Below are 14663 nucleotides of genomic sequence, written 5' to 3' on the forward strand. Positions count from 1 at the left end.
AATGAAGCTAAAATAATGAAAATCGTGTAGCTCTGATGCAAGAATGGCAGACACATCAGTAGGTCATACTTACAAGCAGAAGTTAGTGTGCAGGAATCCAGCATCTGCTGAAGGAGGCATCACAACCCTCTCAGAAGAGGTGGCATTATTTGATAAATGGTATAGAGACAATTGGCTAACTATTTGGGGGAAAAAAATTATACCTTCTCTCACACCACACATCCAAATAAATTCCAGGTGATGAAAGAGTTAACTGTTGTTATGGGTTGAACTGTATCCTTTGCAAAAAAGATATGCTGAAGTCTTAACCCCCAGCATCTTATTTGGAAATAGGGTTGTTGCATATGTAGTTAACTAAGATAACATCATACTAGAATAGGGTAGGACCCTGATCCACTATGACTGACATCCTTATAAGAAGACACGTGAAGACAGAGGCAGAGATGGGAGCTATATGCCACCAGCCAAGGAACATCTGGGGCTACCAGGAGCTGGACGAGGCAAGGAAGGATTCTCCCCTGGAGATTTCGGAGGGAGCGTGGCCCTGCTATCACCAGACTTCCAGCCTCCAGAACTGTGAGACCATGAATTTCTGTTGCTCTGAACCACTCAGTCTGTGGTATTTTGTTACAGTGGCCCAAGGAAATTAATACAAATGGAAAAATTAGAACCATTTAAAAAATTCAAAGAAAATATAGATGAAAAATGTATGTGCTTTCAAAAGCAGTAAGGACTCATAAGCATAAAGTGATGGAAAAAATCCAAAGGGAAAATCAATGCTTTCTATATCTAAAAAACTTAAACTTACATATAAAATAGCTTTACCAAAACTAAAAGGTAAATGGCAAACTGGGAGATATGTCACAAAATGGCAAGTGGCCCTTATTCTTGCGTGGATCTCTCAGGCGTCCTGCTGTGCTGTGTAGGGAATCCTGCTGGTTGATGGATGTCTGTTTAGTTATAATTCAGAGGAGAGAGAAAAAGGGAACAACTTACTCCGTCATGATGCTGATGTCACTCCAAGTGGCCATTATTCTTAAGATAGAGGGAGAATTCTAAAACCCCAACAGAAAATTGGGTCAACAGGAGCAAACAATTCACAGAATGCACGTGACTGTAACATAAAAAATGTTTAACCTCATTAGCAATCAAATCCATATAAATTAAAAGGTGATAATTTCACCTTTCAAATTAACAATATTTTATATTAATAAGGGTGCAGTAAAAATTGTTTCCTTCTCATAATACTGTTCCAAGTGTTAAAATCAGCCAAAATATTTATCTTTTCTTCTGGACAGTGTAATTTATGGGTGGTTTCATTTTTTTTGTATTGTGGTGAAATATATATAACAAAATTTACCATTTTTAAATGTACAATTCAGCGGCGTTAAGTACATTCACAATGTTGTATAACCATCACCATTATCTATCTCCAGGACTTTTTCATCATCCCATATTGAAACTCTATACCCATTAAACAGTGACTCCCCCTTCCCCCTCCCTCCCAGCCCCTGGCAACCTCTATTCCGCTTTCTGTCTCCATGAATTTGCCTATTCTAGGCACCGTAAGTAAGTGGAATCATACAATATTTTCCTTTTGTGGCTTATTTCACTTAGTGCAATGGACTGAATGTTTATGTCCCCCGAAACATTTTAAGTTGAACTAACCCCCAAGGGGATGGTATGAGGGGGTGGGCCTTTGGGAGGTGATGAGGTCAAGAGGGTGGAGCCCTCATGAATGAGATTTATGCCCTCATAAAAGAGACCCCAGATGATCTCTTGCCCTTTCAGGCATGTGAGGTTATAGTGAAAAAATGGCCATCAATGAGGAATTGGGTCCTCACCAGACAGAACCTGCCAGTGCCTTGATCTTGGACTTCCAGACTTCAGAACTGTGAGAAATAAATGTCTGGTGTTTATAAGCCACCAGTCAATGGCATTCTGTTATGGCAGCCTGAATGGGCTAACACATTTAGCACATGTTTCAAGAGTCATCCACGTCATAGAGCAAGTATCCCAGCACTTCTTGTCCTCCACAACCTGGAATCTCTTGGGAGGAGGCTTAGCCTTTCTTTCACTTCCCCCTTTTGTCCCTTGCCTGCCTGGAGCAGTTCAAATCATTCACGGCCTCCTTAGGAAAGGCATGATCGATTAAATAATTGGCCATTGGTGATGGAGCTCAATCTCCAGCCTCTCTCCCTTCCTCCTAAGTAGAGGGGAGGACAGTAAGGGGTGGGACTGAAAGTTCCAACCCTCTAAGCACAGGGCTGGCTCCACTGGCCACCAGCCCCCAACCCTAGGTGCTTTCCCAGTCTCCTCATTAACAAAAGACACCTTTATGGTTCTCATCACAGAAATTCCAAGGGTTTTAGGAGCTCTGTGTCAGGAAGGGGATGAAGATCAAATATATATTTTTCATTATAAATCACAGTATCACATTATCTTATTAGAAGGGTGTACCTGAATCCCATCCTCTCCTTGCAAATAGTATAGGAACAATGTTCCAGACCTCTCCCTCCATCTGAGGCACCAAATGCCATGATGGGGTCTTCCCAAATGTAGGCTGACATATAGTATCTTCTCTGCAGTAGCATCCAAAGGGAAAAACCATATCAAAAGCACAGCATTTGAATATCTTTTGATTGAAAAGGGCATGTAGACAATGGAGTGTCAGGCCCAGGAGAGAAAAAAAGGAGAAACGGAAAGAGGTTGAGAGTCAGATGAATAGGGGACATATGAGAATGGGTTTCTTACAACTAGGTTTTTTGCACATACAGCCTTCACTGTCCAGCCCTGTGCATAGTGCTGGAGTCCCTCAGCAGAGGGGGACAGGAATGGGCTCTGGCCACAAGGCAGATTAAGCAACCTCTGAGGTTGACTTGGTGGACTGCGGCCCAGACAATGATGCCGGGAAGAGGAGGAAGAGAAAAGGAGAGGGTGAGAGAAACTGACATTTATTGAGCACATACTATTGGGAATGAGGCTGGGAAAGAAAGAAGATAAAATACACAAAATGGGGGCCAGCCCCGTGGTCAAGTGGTTAAGTTCGCGCACTCCACTTCAGTGGCCCAGGGTTTTGCCAGTTCAGATCCTGGGCGTGGACCTAGCACCACTCATCAAGCCACGCTGAGACAGTGTCCCACATAGCAGAACTAGAAGCACCTGCAACTAGGATATACAGGAAGGGGATGAAGGGGAAAAAAGGGGAAAAAAAAGATTGGTAACAGATGTTAGCTCAGGGCCAATATTAAAAAAAAAATACATAAAATGATAGATTGGGGAGAGATGACTGCAGATGCCCGTCTGCTATATCCCTCCTCTTCATCATCCTCAATAACCAATCGCTTAGGACAGCCATGTGCCAGGCCTTGGGGCTGGGATTACAGGGGCTGCTTCCTGCCACAGGGGGCTCAGTCTACTTGGGGAGGAAAAACCCAAAGAAATGACAAGGAAGCCACAGTAGCCCATGCTGTGTTGGTGAGTGGATGCCAACCACTAAGTGTGCCAGGGACTGAGGGAGGGATCGCAATGCCCTTGGTTGGTTGAGGTCCCCAAGGAGAAATTGGGCCTTGAGCCTGAACTTAAATACTGGATGGCACTTGAGTGGAGAGGAGGGACAGACAAATTAGTATGGACAAGGCACAGCAAAAAGAACACAGGTGGTGTGTTCAAGCAGCTTATTCTTCTTTTTCTCCCACTTTGTATTTTGGGGCCCTTTCACATACATTGACTCAGGAAATGACTCTGTTGTCCTTCTCAGTCCCAGCTAAGCCTGGAACAGATGGCCTTCAGTGAGTTCAACAGAATTAAAAGAACTCCTACTATGTGTATATCATTAAGTATTGTAGAGTATGTGGAAAAGTGTGAAATATAGTCCCTGCTCTCAAGGACAGAAAGGATTTTCCTTCTGTCAAACGGCCAGTGAAGGAGGTGTGGGGGTGACTCTGCAGCAGTGAAGCCCTATGTCTGATCAAAGGCAGTGGGCTCTGGGCAGCATGGACAAGTCTAAAGTAACCTGGATTCGCTATCTATCAAGATGCTCCATTTGGGGGTGGTCCAAAAGATATTCGTCACTGCACAGTTTATTTCTCAGAATTGGGTACCAGACTCTGTCCATCTTGTGTCCTTCACATTCTTCTCAGTATATTCCTTCACAAGCACAGACGCTTGTCTGCAAACACCAGGTCAAAACAGAAGCCAAAGAACCTGCAGGTGCACCTATAACTCATCCAAAGCGGGGCCACTAAACATCCCAATCAATGGGCAGTCTCAGACTCTGCCATTAATCCTGGAAAGGAAGAGGCACCAAGACAGGAACAAACCAACCAAAATAAGGCAATGCATGTGGGTAACTTCTAAACTGGTCCACCTTGGGCAAAGGGAAGTCTGGAAAGTTTTACTTGGCCTGAGAGAAACAAAGCAACCTCATCCTGGCCCTTAAAGCACAAGTTAGGGCTGATGGGAGAAAGCATAGTTGAGCATCACTCAGAGCAAACTGAAATACAAACTTATCTTGGGCATCCTTAGTCTGATGATGTGGCTACTTCCATGATGGAGAGCAGCCTATGGAGAAGTTCAGGAACTTTCCAAGTTGCGTGGCAGAGTTGCTACTTACATGACAGAATTGGCAGATGCCTCTCAGTCACTTCATAAAAAGTGAGTTGAAGGAATATTAAGCAGACAACTAGCTACTTGGGTCAGCCAGAGGGCATAAGACTGAAGATTCTGGTTAGTCAGCACTCACTGTGGCATATTTGACCTCCTGCCTCTTCAAATGACTGAAGGCCAAATACATGGTAAATGGGAAATCTCTGGAGCCTTGAGGTTCTCAGCTCTGAATTTTTAGTTGGAAAATCTCTTTTCAAGGCAAAAACTACCAAAGGCTACTTGGAAGTATTCTGAAGAACGAATTCACACGCCCTAACTCTGTAACAGAGGAAGCTACAGATCTCATTTCAAGACAGATGAAGTATAATCCTTGCCACAGGCTAACTCTAGAGGAAGGGACTATACATCCTGGATCAGAGCAGATTCCTCAAAATTGCCAAGCAGCCGCCCCCAGCCCAAAAAAGAAAGAAACAGCCAGCACACAATCTTAAGACTCTTTATTTAAAGAATTATCTCTGAGCCAGGCTACTGTGTAACCAAGCAGGAAAATGCTACTGAAACTTGACAGTTTTGGCTGATGGCCTTCAGTCTTGCATGTTAACAAAAATGGTTATTATCGTTGTTTTTTAACCAAGCAGTCTGTACTTCCACCTTCGTCTTTAAGTGAGAAAATTCCATTAAATAAAACATCAGGCTCCGAAGTGAAGGAGTGAGCACAACTCTTGTTGCATTAACACTCCCAAGGCAAGGGGAGGAGCTGTCCAGATAACCACAGCAAAGTGTCCCACAGGAAGACACCATACAAGGAATCTGGGTGGTGAGAAAATGGATGATTTGTCCTCCTATCACTTTCTTAAAGAGCTGCACAATAACTTTCCAAGCAGTTTTTTTTTTCTTTTTTCTGCTTTATCTCCCCAAATCCCCCCAGTACATAGTTGTCTATCTTAGTTGCAGGTCCTTCTAGCTGTGGCATGTGGGACAGGGACACCACCTCAACGTGGCCTGATGAGGGGTGCCACATCCGCACCCAGGATTCGAACCAGTGAAACCCTGGGCCGCCGAAGCAGAGGGCGCGAACTTAACCACTCGGCCACAGGGCCGGCCCCTCCAAGCAGTTGAATGATGTTTTAAACATACTGGGTTGCCAAAGCTGTCAAAAGAAATATTTGGATCTAAGAGAATCCAGCAAAGCTATCTGAATGAACACCAACTTTCATCTATTCTAAATGTTAAGATATATTTTCGAATGTTAATTTATAGATATCTGCATACTAGGGGAAAAGGTGTCTGGTGAGCAGACAGGTGACCAAGGGAAAACAGATGAGCTGACAGACAGGTTGTGGATACTGTGTATCCTCCATAATAAAGTACCTGACTCCCTCCATAGCTCACAGCCCTTCCCAGGACAGGTGTGCTGCCAAACCGCTGCACGAATGTTTCAAACTCCTCAAGTCACAATGTCTCAGGGTAACTCTGGAGATAGAGCCCTCATCCTTAAGTTCTTTCCAAAAGAAGGTTTAAATATTCTCAGGGTCTCCCCTTTATCTATTTTTAACCCAATTAAGAATCTTTTGAGCATTCACTGGTTTCCCAAGATATTGCAATGAAATAGCCATATCCCTCGGTCAGGAATGATTCTGAGAAAAACATCACTATAGCACCAGATTGGACTAGGGAAGCAAGAACTTTGGGCTATATTTCCAACTCTTTCTCTGGCCTGCTGAGTACTGTTTCTTTCTTTGCCCTATTATTTTTTTCATTCAAAAAATATTAACTCAATACCTACTATGTGCCAGGCTCAATTCTAGGTGTTGTGTCTACAGGACCAAACGAGAGAGATCAAGTTCCTCTCACAAGGCATAAATTCTAACTAGGAGGAACAAACAAATAATTTCAGATAGAGATGAATGCTAGAAAGAAAATAAACAGGGTAACAGAATTCAGTGATGGGGGCAGGATAGAGAGAAGGGGAAAAAAAGCCCTACTTTAGCCAGAGAAGGGCTCCAAGAGGCAGTGACAGCTCTATGGAGATCTGAGTGATAATCCAAAGATCTGAGGGAGAAGCTCTCCAGGTGAAGGGAATAAATACAAAGGTTCTGAGGTGGTAAACAATCAAACAAACTGAAGGAAAGCCTGTGTGGCCAAAAATGAAAGAAAGGGAGAGTGGATAAAGACAGGTAGGAGAGATGATGGGGGCTGGAGAACCTAGGGCACTGCACATTATGGAAAGGAGTTGAAATTTCAATCAAAGTGAGATGAGAAGGCACTGGAGGGTTTTAAGCAGAAGCTAAGCCATCTCAACCATGGGGCAGACCTAAGGAGGACCAAGCGTATGAAGGATACTACACAGAGAATGCTGATCAGCTTTTCTCCAGAAAGGGGCCTCAGGGCCTAGGGTGAGACATGAGGCACATCTTCAGGTCATCGTGGGTCCAAACATTAATGGGCTGACCGATCCTTACCACCTCCTCTAGCCCAATCCCCCAGTTCTGGAATCCCCTGGACAATATCATGGACTTACTACATCTACACTTCAAGAGTTCCAGAGACAGAACTCATGCTCCTCTGACAGCTATGCTAAAGTTCTTCCTTGTACTGAGCCAAAATCTGATTCCTTGTCACTTTTACACATCTGCCTCCACATATCCTTCTGGGCTCTACTAACAGCTATTACATCCCAAGAACCCCCTTCTCAGGCAGGTCAGTACCAGTTTTCTTCAGTTACTCATCTAACTTTGTTTTGTATGTGAGGAAGAATAGCCTGAGCTAACATCTGTTGCCAATCTTCCTCTTTTTGCTTGAGGAAAATTGTTACTGAGCTAATATCTCTGCCAATCTTCCTCCACTTTTCATGTGGGATGTTGCCACAGCGTGACTTGATGAGTGATGCTAGGTCTGTGCCCGGGATCCAAACCTGCAAACCCCGGGATGCCAAAGCAAAGCAAATGAACTTAACCACTATGGCACTGGGCTGGCCCCTCATCTAACTTTTTATTACAGAAAATTTCAAATGTTCACAAAAGCAGACAGAATAGTATTACAAATCTCCATTTACCCATGACCAGCTTCAATAACAATAAACTCATGACCACTTTTGTTCCCATCTGACATTTTGATTTCCTTCACCAATTTAGTCATTACATTTGTCTTACAAGTGTGGTCTGGCCAGCTCAGAGTACTAGCAGCTCACTCATTTGAGATATCTCATTCCTACTAATACAGCCTAACAGTCCTCCTGCATTCGTGGTAGCCACTGTTGCTTCATAATTGACTCAAACTCTCCCACCAGAATTTGTGCAGTAGGATTTTTGGTCCCAAGTGAGAGAATTTATGTTTGTTTCCAATGATTTTCATCTTATCAGATTCAGTCCACTTCTTCAGGTGATCACGATCTTTTTTGGATCTTGATTCTCTAATATTTATTCACCATCCCGCCCAGCATTTGTGACACCTCTAAAATTTTGAAAAGTAATGAAAGCCACCTATAACTTGAATTTAAAAATAGAAAGAATATGAACATGGATAGGAATGCATTAGAAACAGAGTTTAGAGCTGGGAAGGATCAGAGAAAGCCTGTAATTAAACTTCTTATTCTATAGATGAGGAAACTAAGGCCCAGAGAGTCTGTGTCTGGTTCAAGTCCACCCATTAGGTAAAGGCAGGTCAGGCTAGAGCCAAGGCCTTGTGCTCACTGCTCTCTCCACTACCCTCTACCTTTCTAAGTCCTCAGCATGAGGCGCACGATGAGAGAAAATGCAAGTTATCACCACCCAGGCTAGTGTCTGTGGGCCACTGCAAACTGATTTCTAGTCAACCACTAACAATTACCCACTCATCTGGTAAATAACTATCAGGCATGCTCTCTGCCAGGCCCCACTGCCCTTAATTACTTTCCAAGTTTCTCTCACCCTCAGAGATTAGGTTGGAAATAATTTTTCTCTGCTCTTAATCCCTGCAGTATACAGGACTACATAACTGAATTAGAGTTAGGAAAGTCAAAAACATTCATAAATAATAAAAGATTCACATGTATTAGAAATGAGAGATCATTTGTTATTCAAAAAGCCACAAAATATCTCATCTTAAAACATATATATACATCTTAAAAATTCAGCCCTCAAGAATGCTTTTTACAATTGTTTTCATCTGAGAAACAAAGAACTAAAATGGGTAATAATTATAGACACAACTTCAACACAATAATCCGGATAATAGGCAAGAAGCATCACGACGTTTTTCTGAGATTTCTCTTTGTGGTTAACTGACCACACACCAGGGAGAGACCAAAGTTCAGATGTGCACAGCCCAGGGGCCCCCCAACAAAGTGGCAATGCACTCAAGGGGTTTCTTACCCTCAGTAAATGACACTGGGGATGTGGGGGCCCTGGGAGCTTTATCAAGAAGCGCACAATCCCGCTTCTTATCCAGTGTGTTGCCATCATCAACTGTCAAACCATTTGCTCCTCTTTGCAAGAGGTGCTCCTTTGGAAGGTCCCAATAATTTCTGCTTATATTGTTCGACCAGCTGGTTGAAGCGGTTTTCTGTCTTATTTCCCTTAGCTTTTTTCCTAGGTGCCTACAAATGAAATGCAAGGAAACACAAGATAATCAATTTCAAGCATTAAGTATCACCTTACCCTCAGGACACCCAAGAGAGAAAATAAGTAGGTACAGAGATCTAGTCCGCTGCAAGAGGTAGACTTGCAGTGACTCTTTGAGAGAAAAATCCAGAAAGAATCATCCATCAGTAAGAAACCAGACCAGGAATGCCTAAAAGAAGGGCCCAACTAACACACTGTTCCGAGGCCTCTCCCAAGCTAGCCCCCAAATGCTCACGTGAATCTCCTCACAGATGTCAGCCCAGAGTCTGGATGTTCTGGCTTTCCCTTCTCTCACAAAGAACACTTAGGGGATTTCAGAGATAGAGCTCTGTAAGATAGTGCAGCACGGGTCAGACTTCCCAGGGACAGAGACTTCTTGAGTAGGATGGGAAGCTAATGCTTCTTTTACCTTAAAATAAAAGGACTAGGGAAGGGGAAAAGAAAGCTTGACCTCAAATGTTCAAGAATGTAGGACCACCGTTTTCTACTAAAAAGAAATAAGGCTCCTTGGAAAAATGGCTAATGCCAGGCCCAGGGAAGAAATACATAAGATGAGCTGAGCTGTCTGGTTGTATTAGAAAGCAAGGACACTACCGAAGACAGGTTCACATCAGGACTCAGAAGCCTTCTGTTCCTGGAGAGGCTTCTGTTGGCCTCACATGAGACAGGAATAATAACTGCATTTGAGTGAAACACATCAAGTATATAAAAACTCAGGAATTCATAATACTAAAAAAATCTTACTTATCACTATAGGAGGTTGGCAGGATATCAATTCATTACTCTGGAAACTGATAAAGAGAAAAAAAATCAAGCATTAACCTGCCTTTCCTATACAAATGGTATTTCATGGTAACCAAACAGTTGACAAGGGAAGGTTCTTTCTTCCAGAATTCTACTAAAAAAATGCGAAAGGACTGATACAATCAGAAAATCACCATTCTGTAACCTGCACTGAACCAATGGATCTGGATAGCAATCATCACTGGGTGCTAAAACCATTAGGTGAGAGGTTGATGGGGACTTCACAGTGGAAGATGAGGTAAACAATCCCTCAACCTAGTGATCAATCTCAGCATCGATGAAAACGGGGCAACCAGACAGTATGTGCCTTATGATGCGATGTCACAGAAAGTACACAGCACTACTTATGAAATCCTCTTGCCAACCAAGTGGAACTTGAATCTAATCAAGTCTCTACATATAACTACCATTTTATAGGCAATACGGGGTGTTACAGGAAAAAGTTCAATGACACCACAAGGAAGCAAGCAGCTAAATTCAAAATTTAACACATTCTAAAGGGCAAATGACCTGGTTTCTCCAACAAATTATCAGCATGGAAAAAAGGGGAGTGATGAGAAAGAGGGAAGATTACAGGGGAAAAAAAGACAAAAGATATAACAACCAAATATAATGTGTGGACTTTGTTTGGATCCTGATTTATATGAACCAACTATAAAAAAACATTTTTGAGGCAATGGGGACATTTTCATATGGGCTGACTATTAGGTGATATTAAGAGATGCTTATTAATTTCTTAGACATGATAATGGCATAATATATACATACGTATGTGTAAGTATTTTTAAGGTCTGGTCAATTGGAGATGCATTCTGAGGTATTTTTCTCAGCAATATACTTCATTTTCATACAAGATGTATTTACATGTGAAGCAGTTTGCTTTAAGGTACTCTAGGCCGGGGGGGGAAGCACGTATGGGGAACAGGTAAAACAAGGTAATTGTCGAAGCAGAGTAACTGATATATGGGAGTTCACTTTACTATTCTCTCTACTTTAAAACTGTGTACCTCAGCATCCTCAAAAGGTGCAGTCTTGCGTGTAGCTGCAATCCAGAAGCCCTTTTTGTTCAACTAATCAAGGCAAAAAAGTGGCTGCCAGCCCCGGCAGAGTCATGCCATACCAAAGTCTTACGCTCTACAAAACTCACCTGCTTAGAAGATAATTTCTGCTTCTCCTGTTTCCACTGGTTTATCTGGGGCTTTGGCTTTTTGGGAGGGAGAGACTTCACTTTGCCTTTGTCCCGCAACCTGAAATAAGACGGTCAAGCAAGGGTCACCCCGAGTTCTTCCTCTAATTGGTACCCCTGAGGTTCTCTCAGCCTGGAAGATAAAGTTCATTTTCTTACACTGGCTCTTTCTAAGCCCTCGATAAGTCATTCTAAAAAGGGAGAGTGCAACAGAATATCCTAAGGCTCAACATTTGTATACTTGTTTTTTCCTTTTGGCTTCAAACCTCAAGAGAATCTCAAAAACCTTCATTTATTTAACAAATATTTTGTAAAGATCAACTTTTGTTCATAGAACTAATTTGCTGCCCCAACAGAAACTGCAAGGAAACATCAAGTAAGTGGGTCTCAGCTGACAGGGGCGGCCATGTGGACAGGAAGAAGCTCTTCAGAAAGGAGAAAAATGGCATGAAAGCCTGCCCTGGAAGGCTCCTCCGAGGTCCCCTCTGCCAGTCATGTCCTGGCTTCCATTGGCCCAAGAGTGACAACTCCGCTGGTATGAAGATACTTGTGCACTACCCTTCATGTGGGACTGGCCCAGCACCAAGCATCCCTTTTATCCAAACAAAAGCCACAAAGAGGAAAAGGGTTAAACGAGAACACACCCTGAGGAGCCACCCAGTGCTCAATGCTACCATCCTGCATCTCACCTAATTTTGGGGCCTCGGTGTGAGGGGAGCACCAGGACCTTTCTTCTCTTCTTTCCATCAGGCAGCTCCACCTGTTCCACTTCAGCCTTGGTCTGGAACCCTGTCCACGAGATGGAGCCCGCCTTCCCCTTCTGCTGCAGGGGAGCCTGGCTTGGTTCCTGGGTGTGGTTTTGGGCTGCTTTCCATTGCTGGTCTTTTCCAAGCTCTGGCTGGTTCTGCTGGGGCTCGCCAGTCATGGACTTGGATTTCATTTTTTGCTGCATAAAACAACAGACTGCCATTTCTGGATGAAGTCTATTTGCTGAATACACTCAGTAGAAGAGGAGATTTATGTGAGCTTGGTAAAAGAAAGAGAATTCTTCCCCTAAATAGAGACCAGAGGAAAGTGAACACAAGTAATTCACAGGCCCTGACACAGTAACAGAAGGTTACTGAGTAAGGGACACTAAACAACCATTTCCCATTCCATATGCAGAAACAGGGGGAAAGTACATGCATGACCAAGACTCGAAAGATGGCAGAGAAAAGGAAAAGAAAAGGCCAGCAGCATGGGACAGTTACTAAAGGTGTAACGAATGTGTAATGGGAATAGCAGGAGAAGAAAGAAAGGAACCAAAGACATATTTGATAAAAAGTACTGAGATTTTTCCAAATTTAATGACAGACACTAAATCACAGATTCGGGAAGCTCAGCCAAATACCAAACAGAATAAACACCAAAAAACCTACACCTAGGCCTCTCATATCTAACCACAGAAAATCAAAGGTAAAGAGAAAATCCTGAAAGAAGCCAGAGGGGGAAAAATAAGATTACATTAGATTTCTCTTCAGAAACCATGTAAGAAGAGTATAGAGCAAAATATTTAAAGTTTTTTGGGAAAAAAAATCACCAACCTAGAATTCTGTATCCAGTGCAATTATCCTTCAAAAGTGAAAGAGAAATAAAGACTTTCTCAGACAAGGAAAAATTAAAGAAATTGGTCACCAGTAGACCTGTCTTGCAAGAAATGCTAAATGAATTTCTTCAGAGAAGGAAAACGACCCAAGTCAGAAACTCAAATCTACATAAAGAAAGGAAGAGCATTAGAGAAGGAATAAATGAAGTGAAGAAGACAAGGAAAAGACACTGTGAGAAGAAAGGCATAAAGTATGTTACAGAGTTACGTAGCATTAAAGTAGAAGATTCATGTGAAGTTAATGTAATAATAATAAGCGTTATTTTGTCATTTTCACCTTAAAAATCTAGATAGGGACATTGATATAACAAAGATTTACTGTATGCCTGTTTTGTGCCACTCTCTGTTTCTAAGTTGTAAGGGTACAGATGCAAAGAATAAACTATCTCCCTTTCAGGACTCAGCCTAATGGAGAGAAGAGATGCATACACAAATAAGGCACAGCAGACAACTAAAGAACAGTCTAAGGAAGTTCATAAAAGTGCAAGTAATGAGGTCTTATCTCTTGAGAGAGGTGGGAAAATGCTCCTTGAAGAAGTACATTTGATTTGAGTATGGAACTGAGTAGAAGCATCCTTGATTCAGGGGAAAGGGGAGACACAGCAGTATGTACATAAGTGGAGGCAACAGATAAAGCCATCTGAATTTTATTTTTTAAGCCAGTAGCCTCAGAATCACTTCTAAACAATGGCTTAAGGCAGTAAACAATTCTATACCTAGGATAACAAAGCAGGCTTGAATAACTAGATCCCAGGTTTTCCAACATAGGGCCATTGTATTAACCAGTGAAACTGGTCCTCTATTGGTCATGCTCCTAGCATACACCACAAAGACAGCAAATGTTTGATACATATGCAAGTTAAGGTATCGTATCCATGAGGGCTGTAAGAATCATGATATCAAAAATAATCTGGTCCCATGTGCCCTGAGGGAAGATGGGTAAGACAATGAGATTTAACTGTGTGCTGACCATGCAGTATGCAAGACAACTTACATGTATTATCTGATTTAATCCTCATCAATCATGTGAGGAAGATGCTGTTAATCTCATTTTACAAACTAGAAACTGAAGCTGAGAGAGGTAATAATTTGCCGAGGAACTAAGAAAAGGGCAGAACCAGAGTTTAAACATGAGTATTCCTGTGCCCAAAGTTCCTGTTCTTTCCTGTATACCACACTAGATTAAAAACAGTACTAAAACTACCAGACATCACAATTCTGGAGCCATCTAAGAAGAAAAAAGAACTATGGAAGTGATAGTTGAAATCTACAGGGAATGTAAAACGTTAATCTTGGCAATTAATTTGATATGTACGGTCAGCAAACACTGTGTAAGAACTGCTGATTGGTAATAACATCAGTCTAATTCTCCTCTCTCCCTCTCTCTTCTATGGAGCTATCACAAGATAGGCTAGCAGAGGAGAAGGTGGCCTGGAGAGTTCCAGGGAACAAAGAGCAAAGGGTAACAAAGAACCTAATGAGGTAGAGACCTACTTCAAGGCAGCAAAACCTTAAACTGAACAATATTAGAGTTTAAATACGGCCTTAAAAAAATTATCTTAGTGCATTGTACACTTAAAAACAGTAAATTTTATGTTATGTGTATTTTACCACAACTAAAAAAACAAAAACAAAAGAAACATTTCAGTTCTGTACCAGGCTGCGCTGGATCCTCAGTTCCTTTATTTTGAGTTTCCTTCGATCTTCCAAAGAGAACTCCACTATCGGTCTCTGTGTCAGGAGACAGAAAGTCATTCGTTAGCTTTCTCAATCTCCGAGTGCAACGAGCTGAACTGTCCCCCACCACTGCCCTCTTTTT

The 14663-nt window shown here is 42.3% G+C and overlaps 1 protein-coding gene across 2 annotated transcripts in view; it reads right to left on the reverse strand.

Annotated features, from left to right (window-relative positions):
- Positions 1-5090: 5090 nt before the first annotated feature.
- The window catches only part of RBM28 (RNA binding motif protein 28), a 29970-nt gene continuing 20397 nt past the window's right edge, over positions 5091-14663 (reverse strand). Inside the window, exons 16-19 of one of the 2 annotated variants that reach the window (XM_014854290.3) lie at positions 14501-14575; positions 11889-12145; positions 11161-11260; positions 5091-9184 (exon numbers count right to left, since the gene is read on the reverse strand). In XM_014854290.3, coding sequence (XP_014709776.2) covers positions 9050-9184; positions 11161-11260; positions 11889-12145; positions 14501-14575 — 567 coding nt within the window. In that variant the 3' untranslated portion in view covers positions 5091-9049. Of the gene's footprint in view, positions 9185-11160; positions 11261-11888; positions 12253-14500; positions 14576-14663 lie in introns of both variants that reach the window. The other variant, XR_011504361.1, reaches the window with a different exon arrangement.

The sequence above is a fragment of the Equus asinus genome, chromosome 1 (assembly GCF_041296235.1).
Source record: "Equus asinus isolate D_3611 breed Donkey chromosome 1, EquAss-T2T_v2, whole genome shotgun sequence".
Taxonomy (NCBI): domain Eukaryota; kingdom Metazoa; phylum Chordata; class Mammalia; order Perissodactyla; family Equidae; genus Equus; species Equus asinus.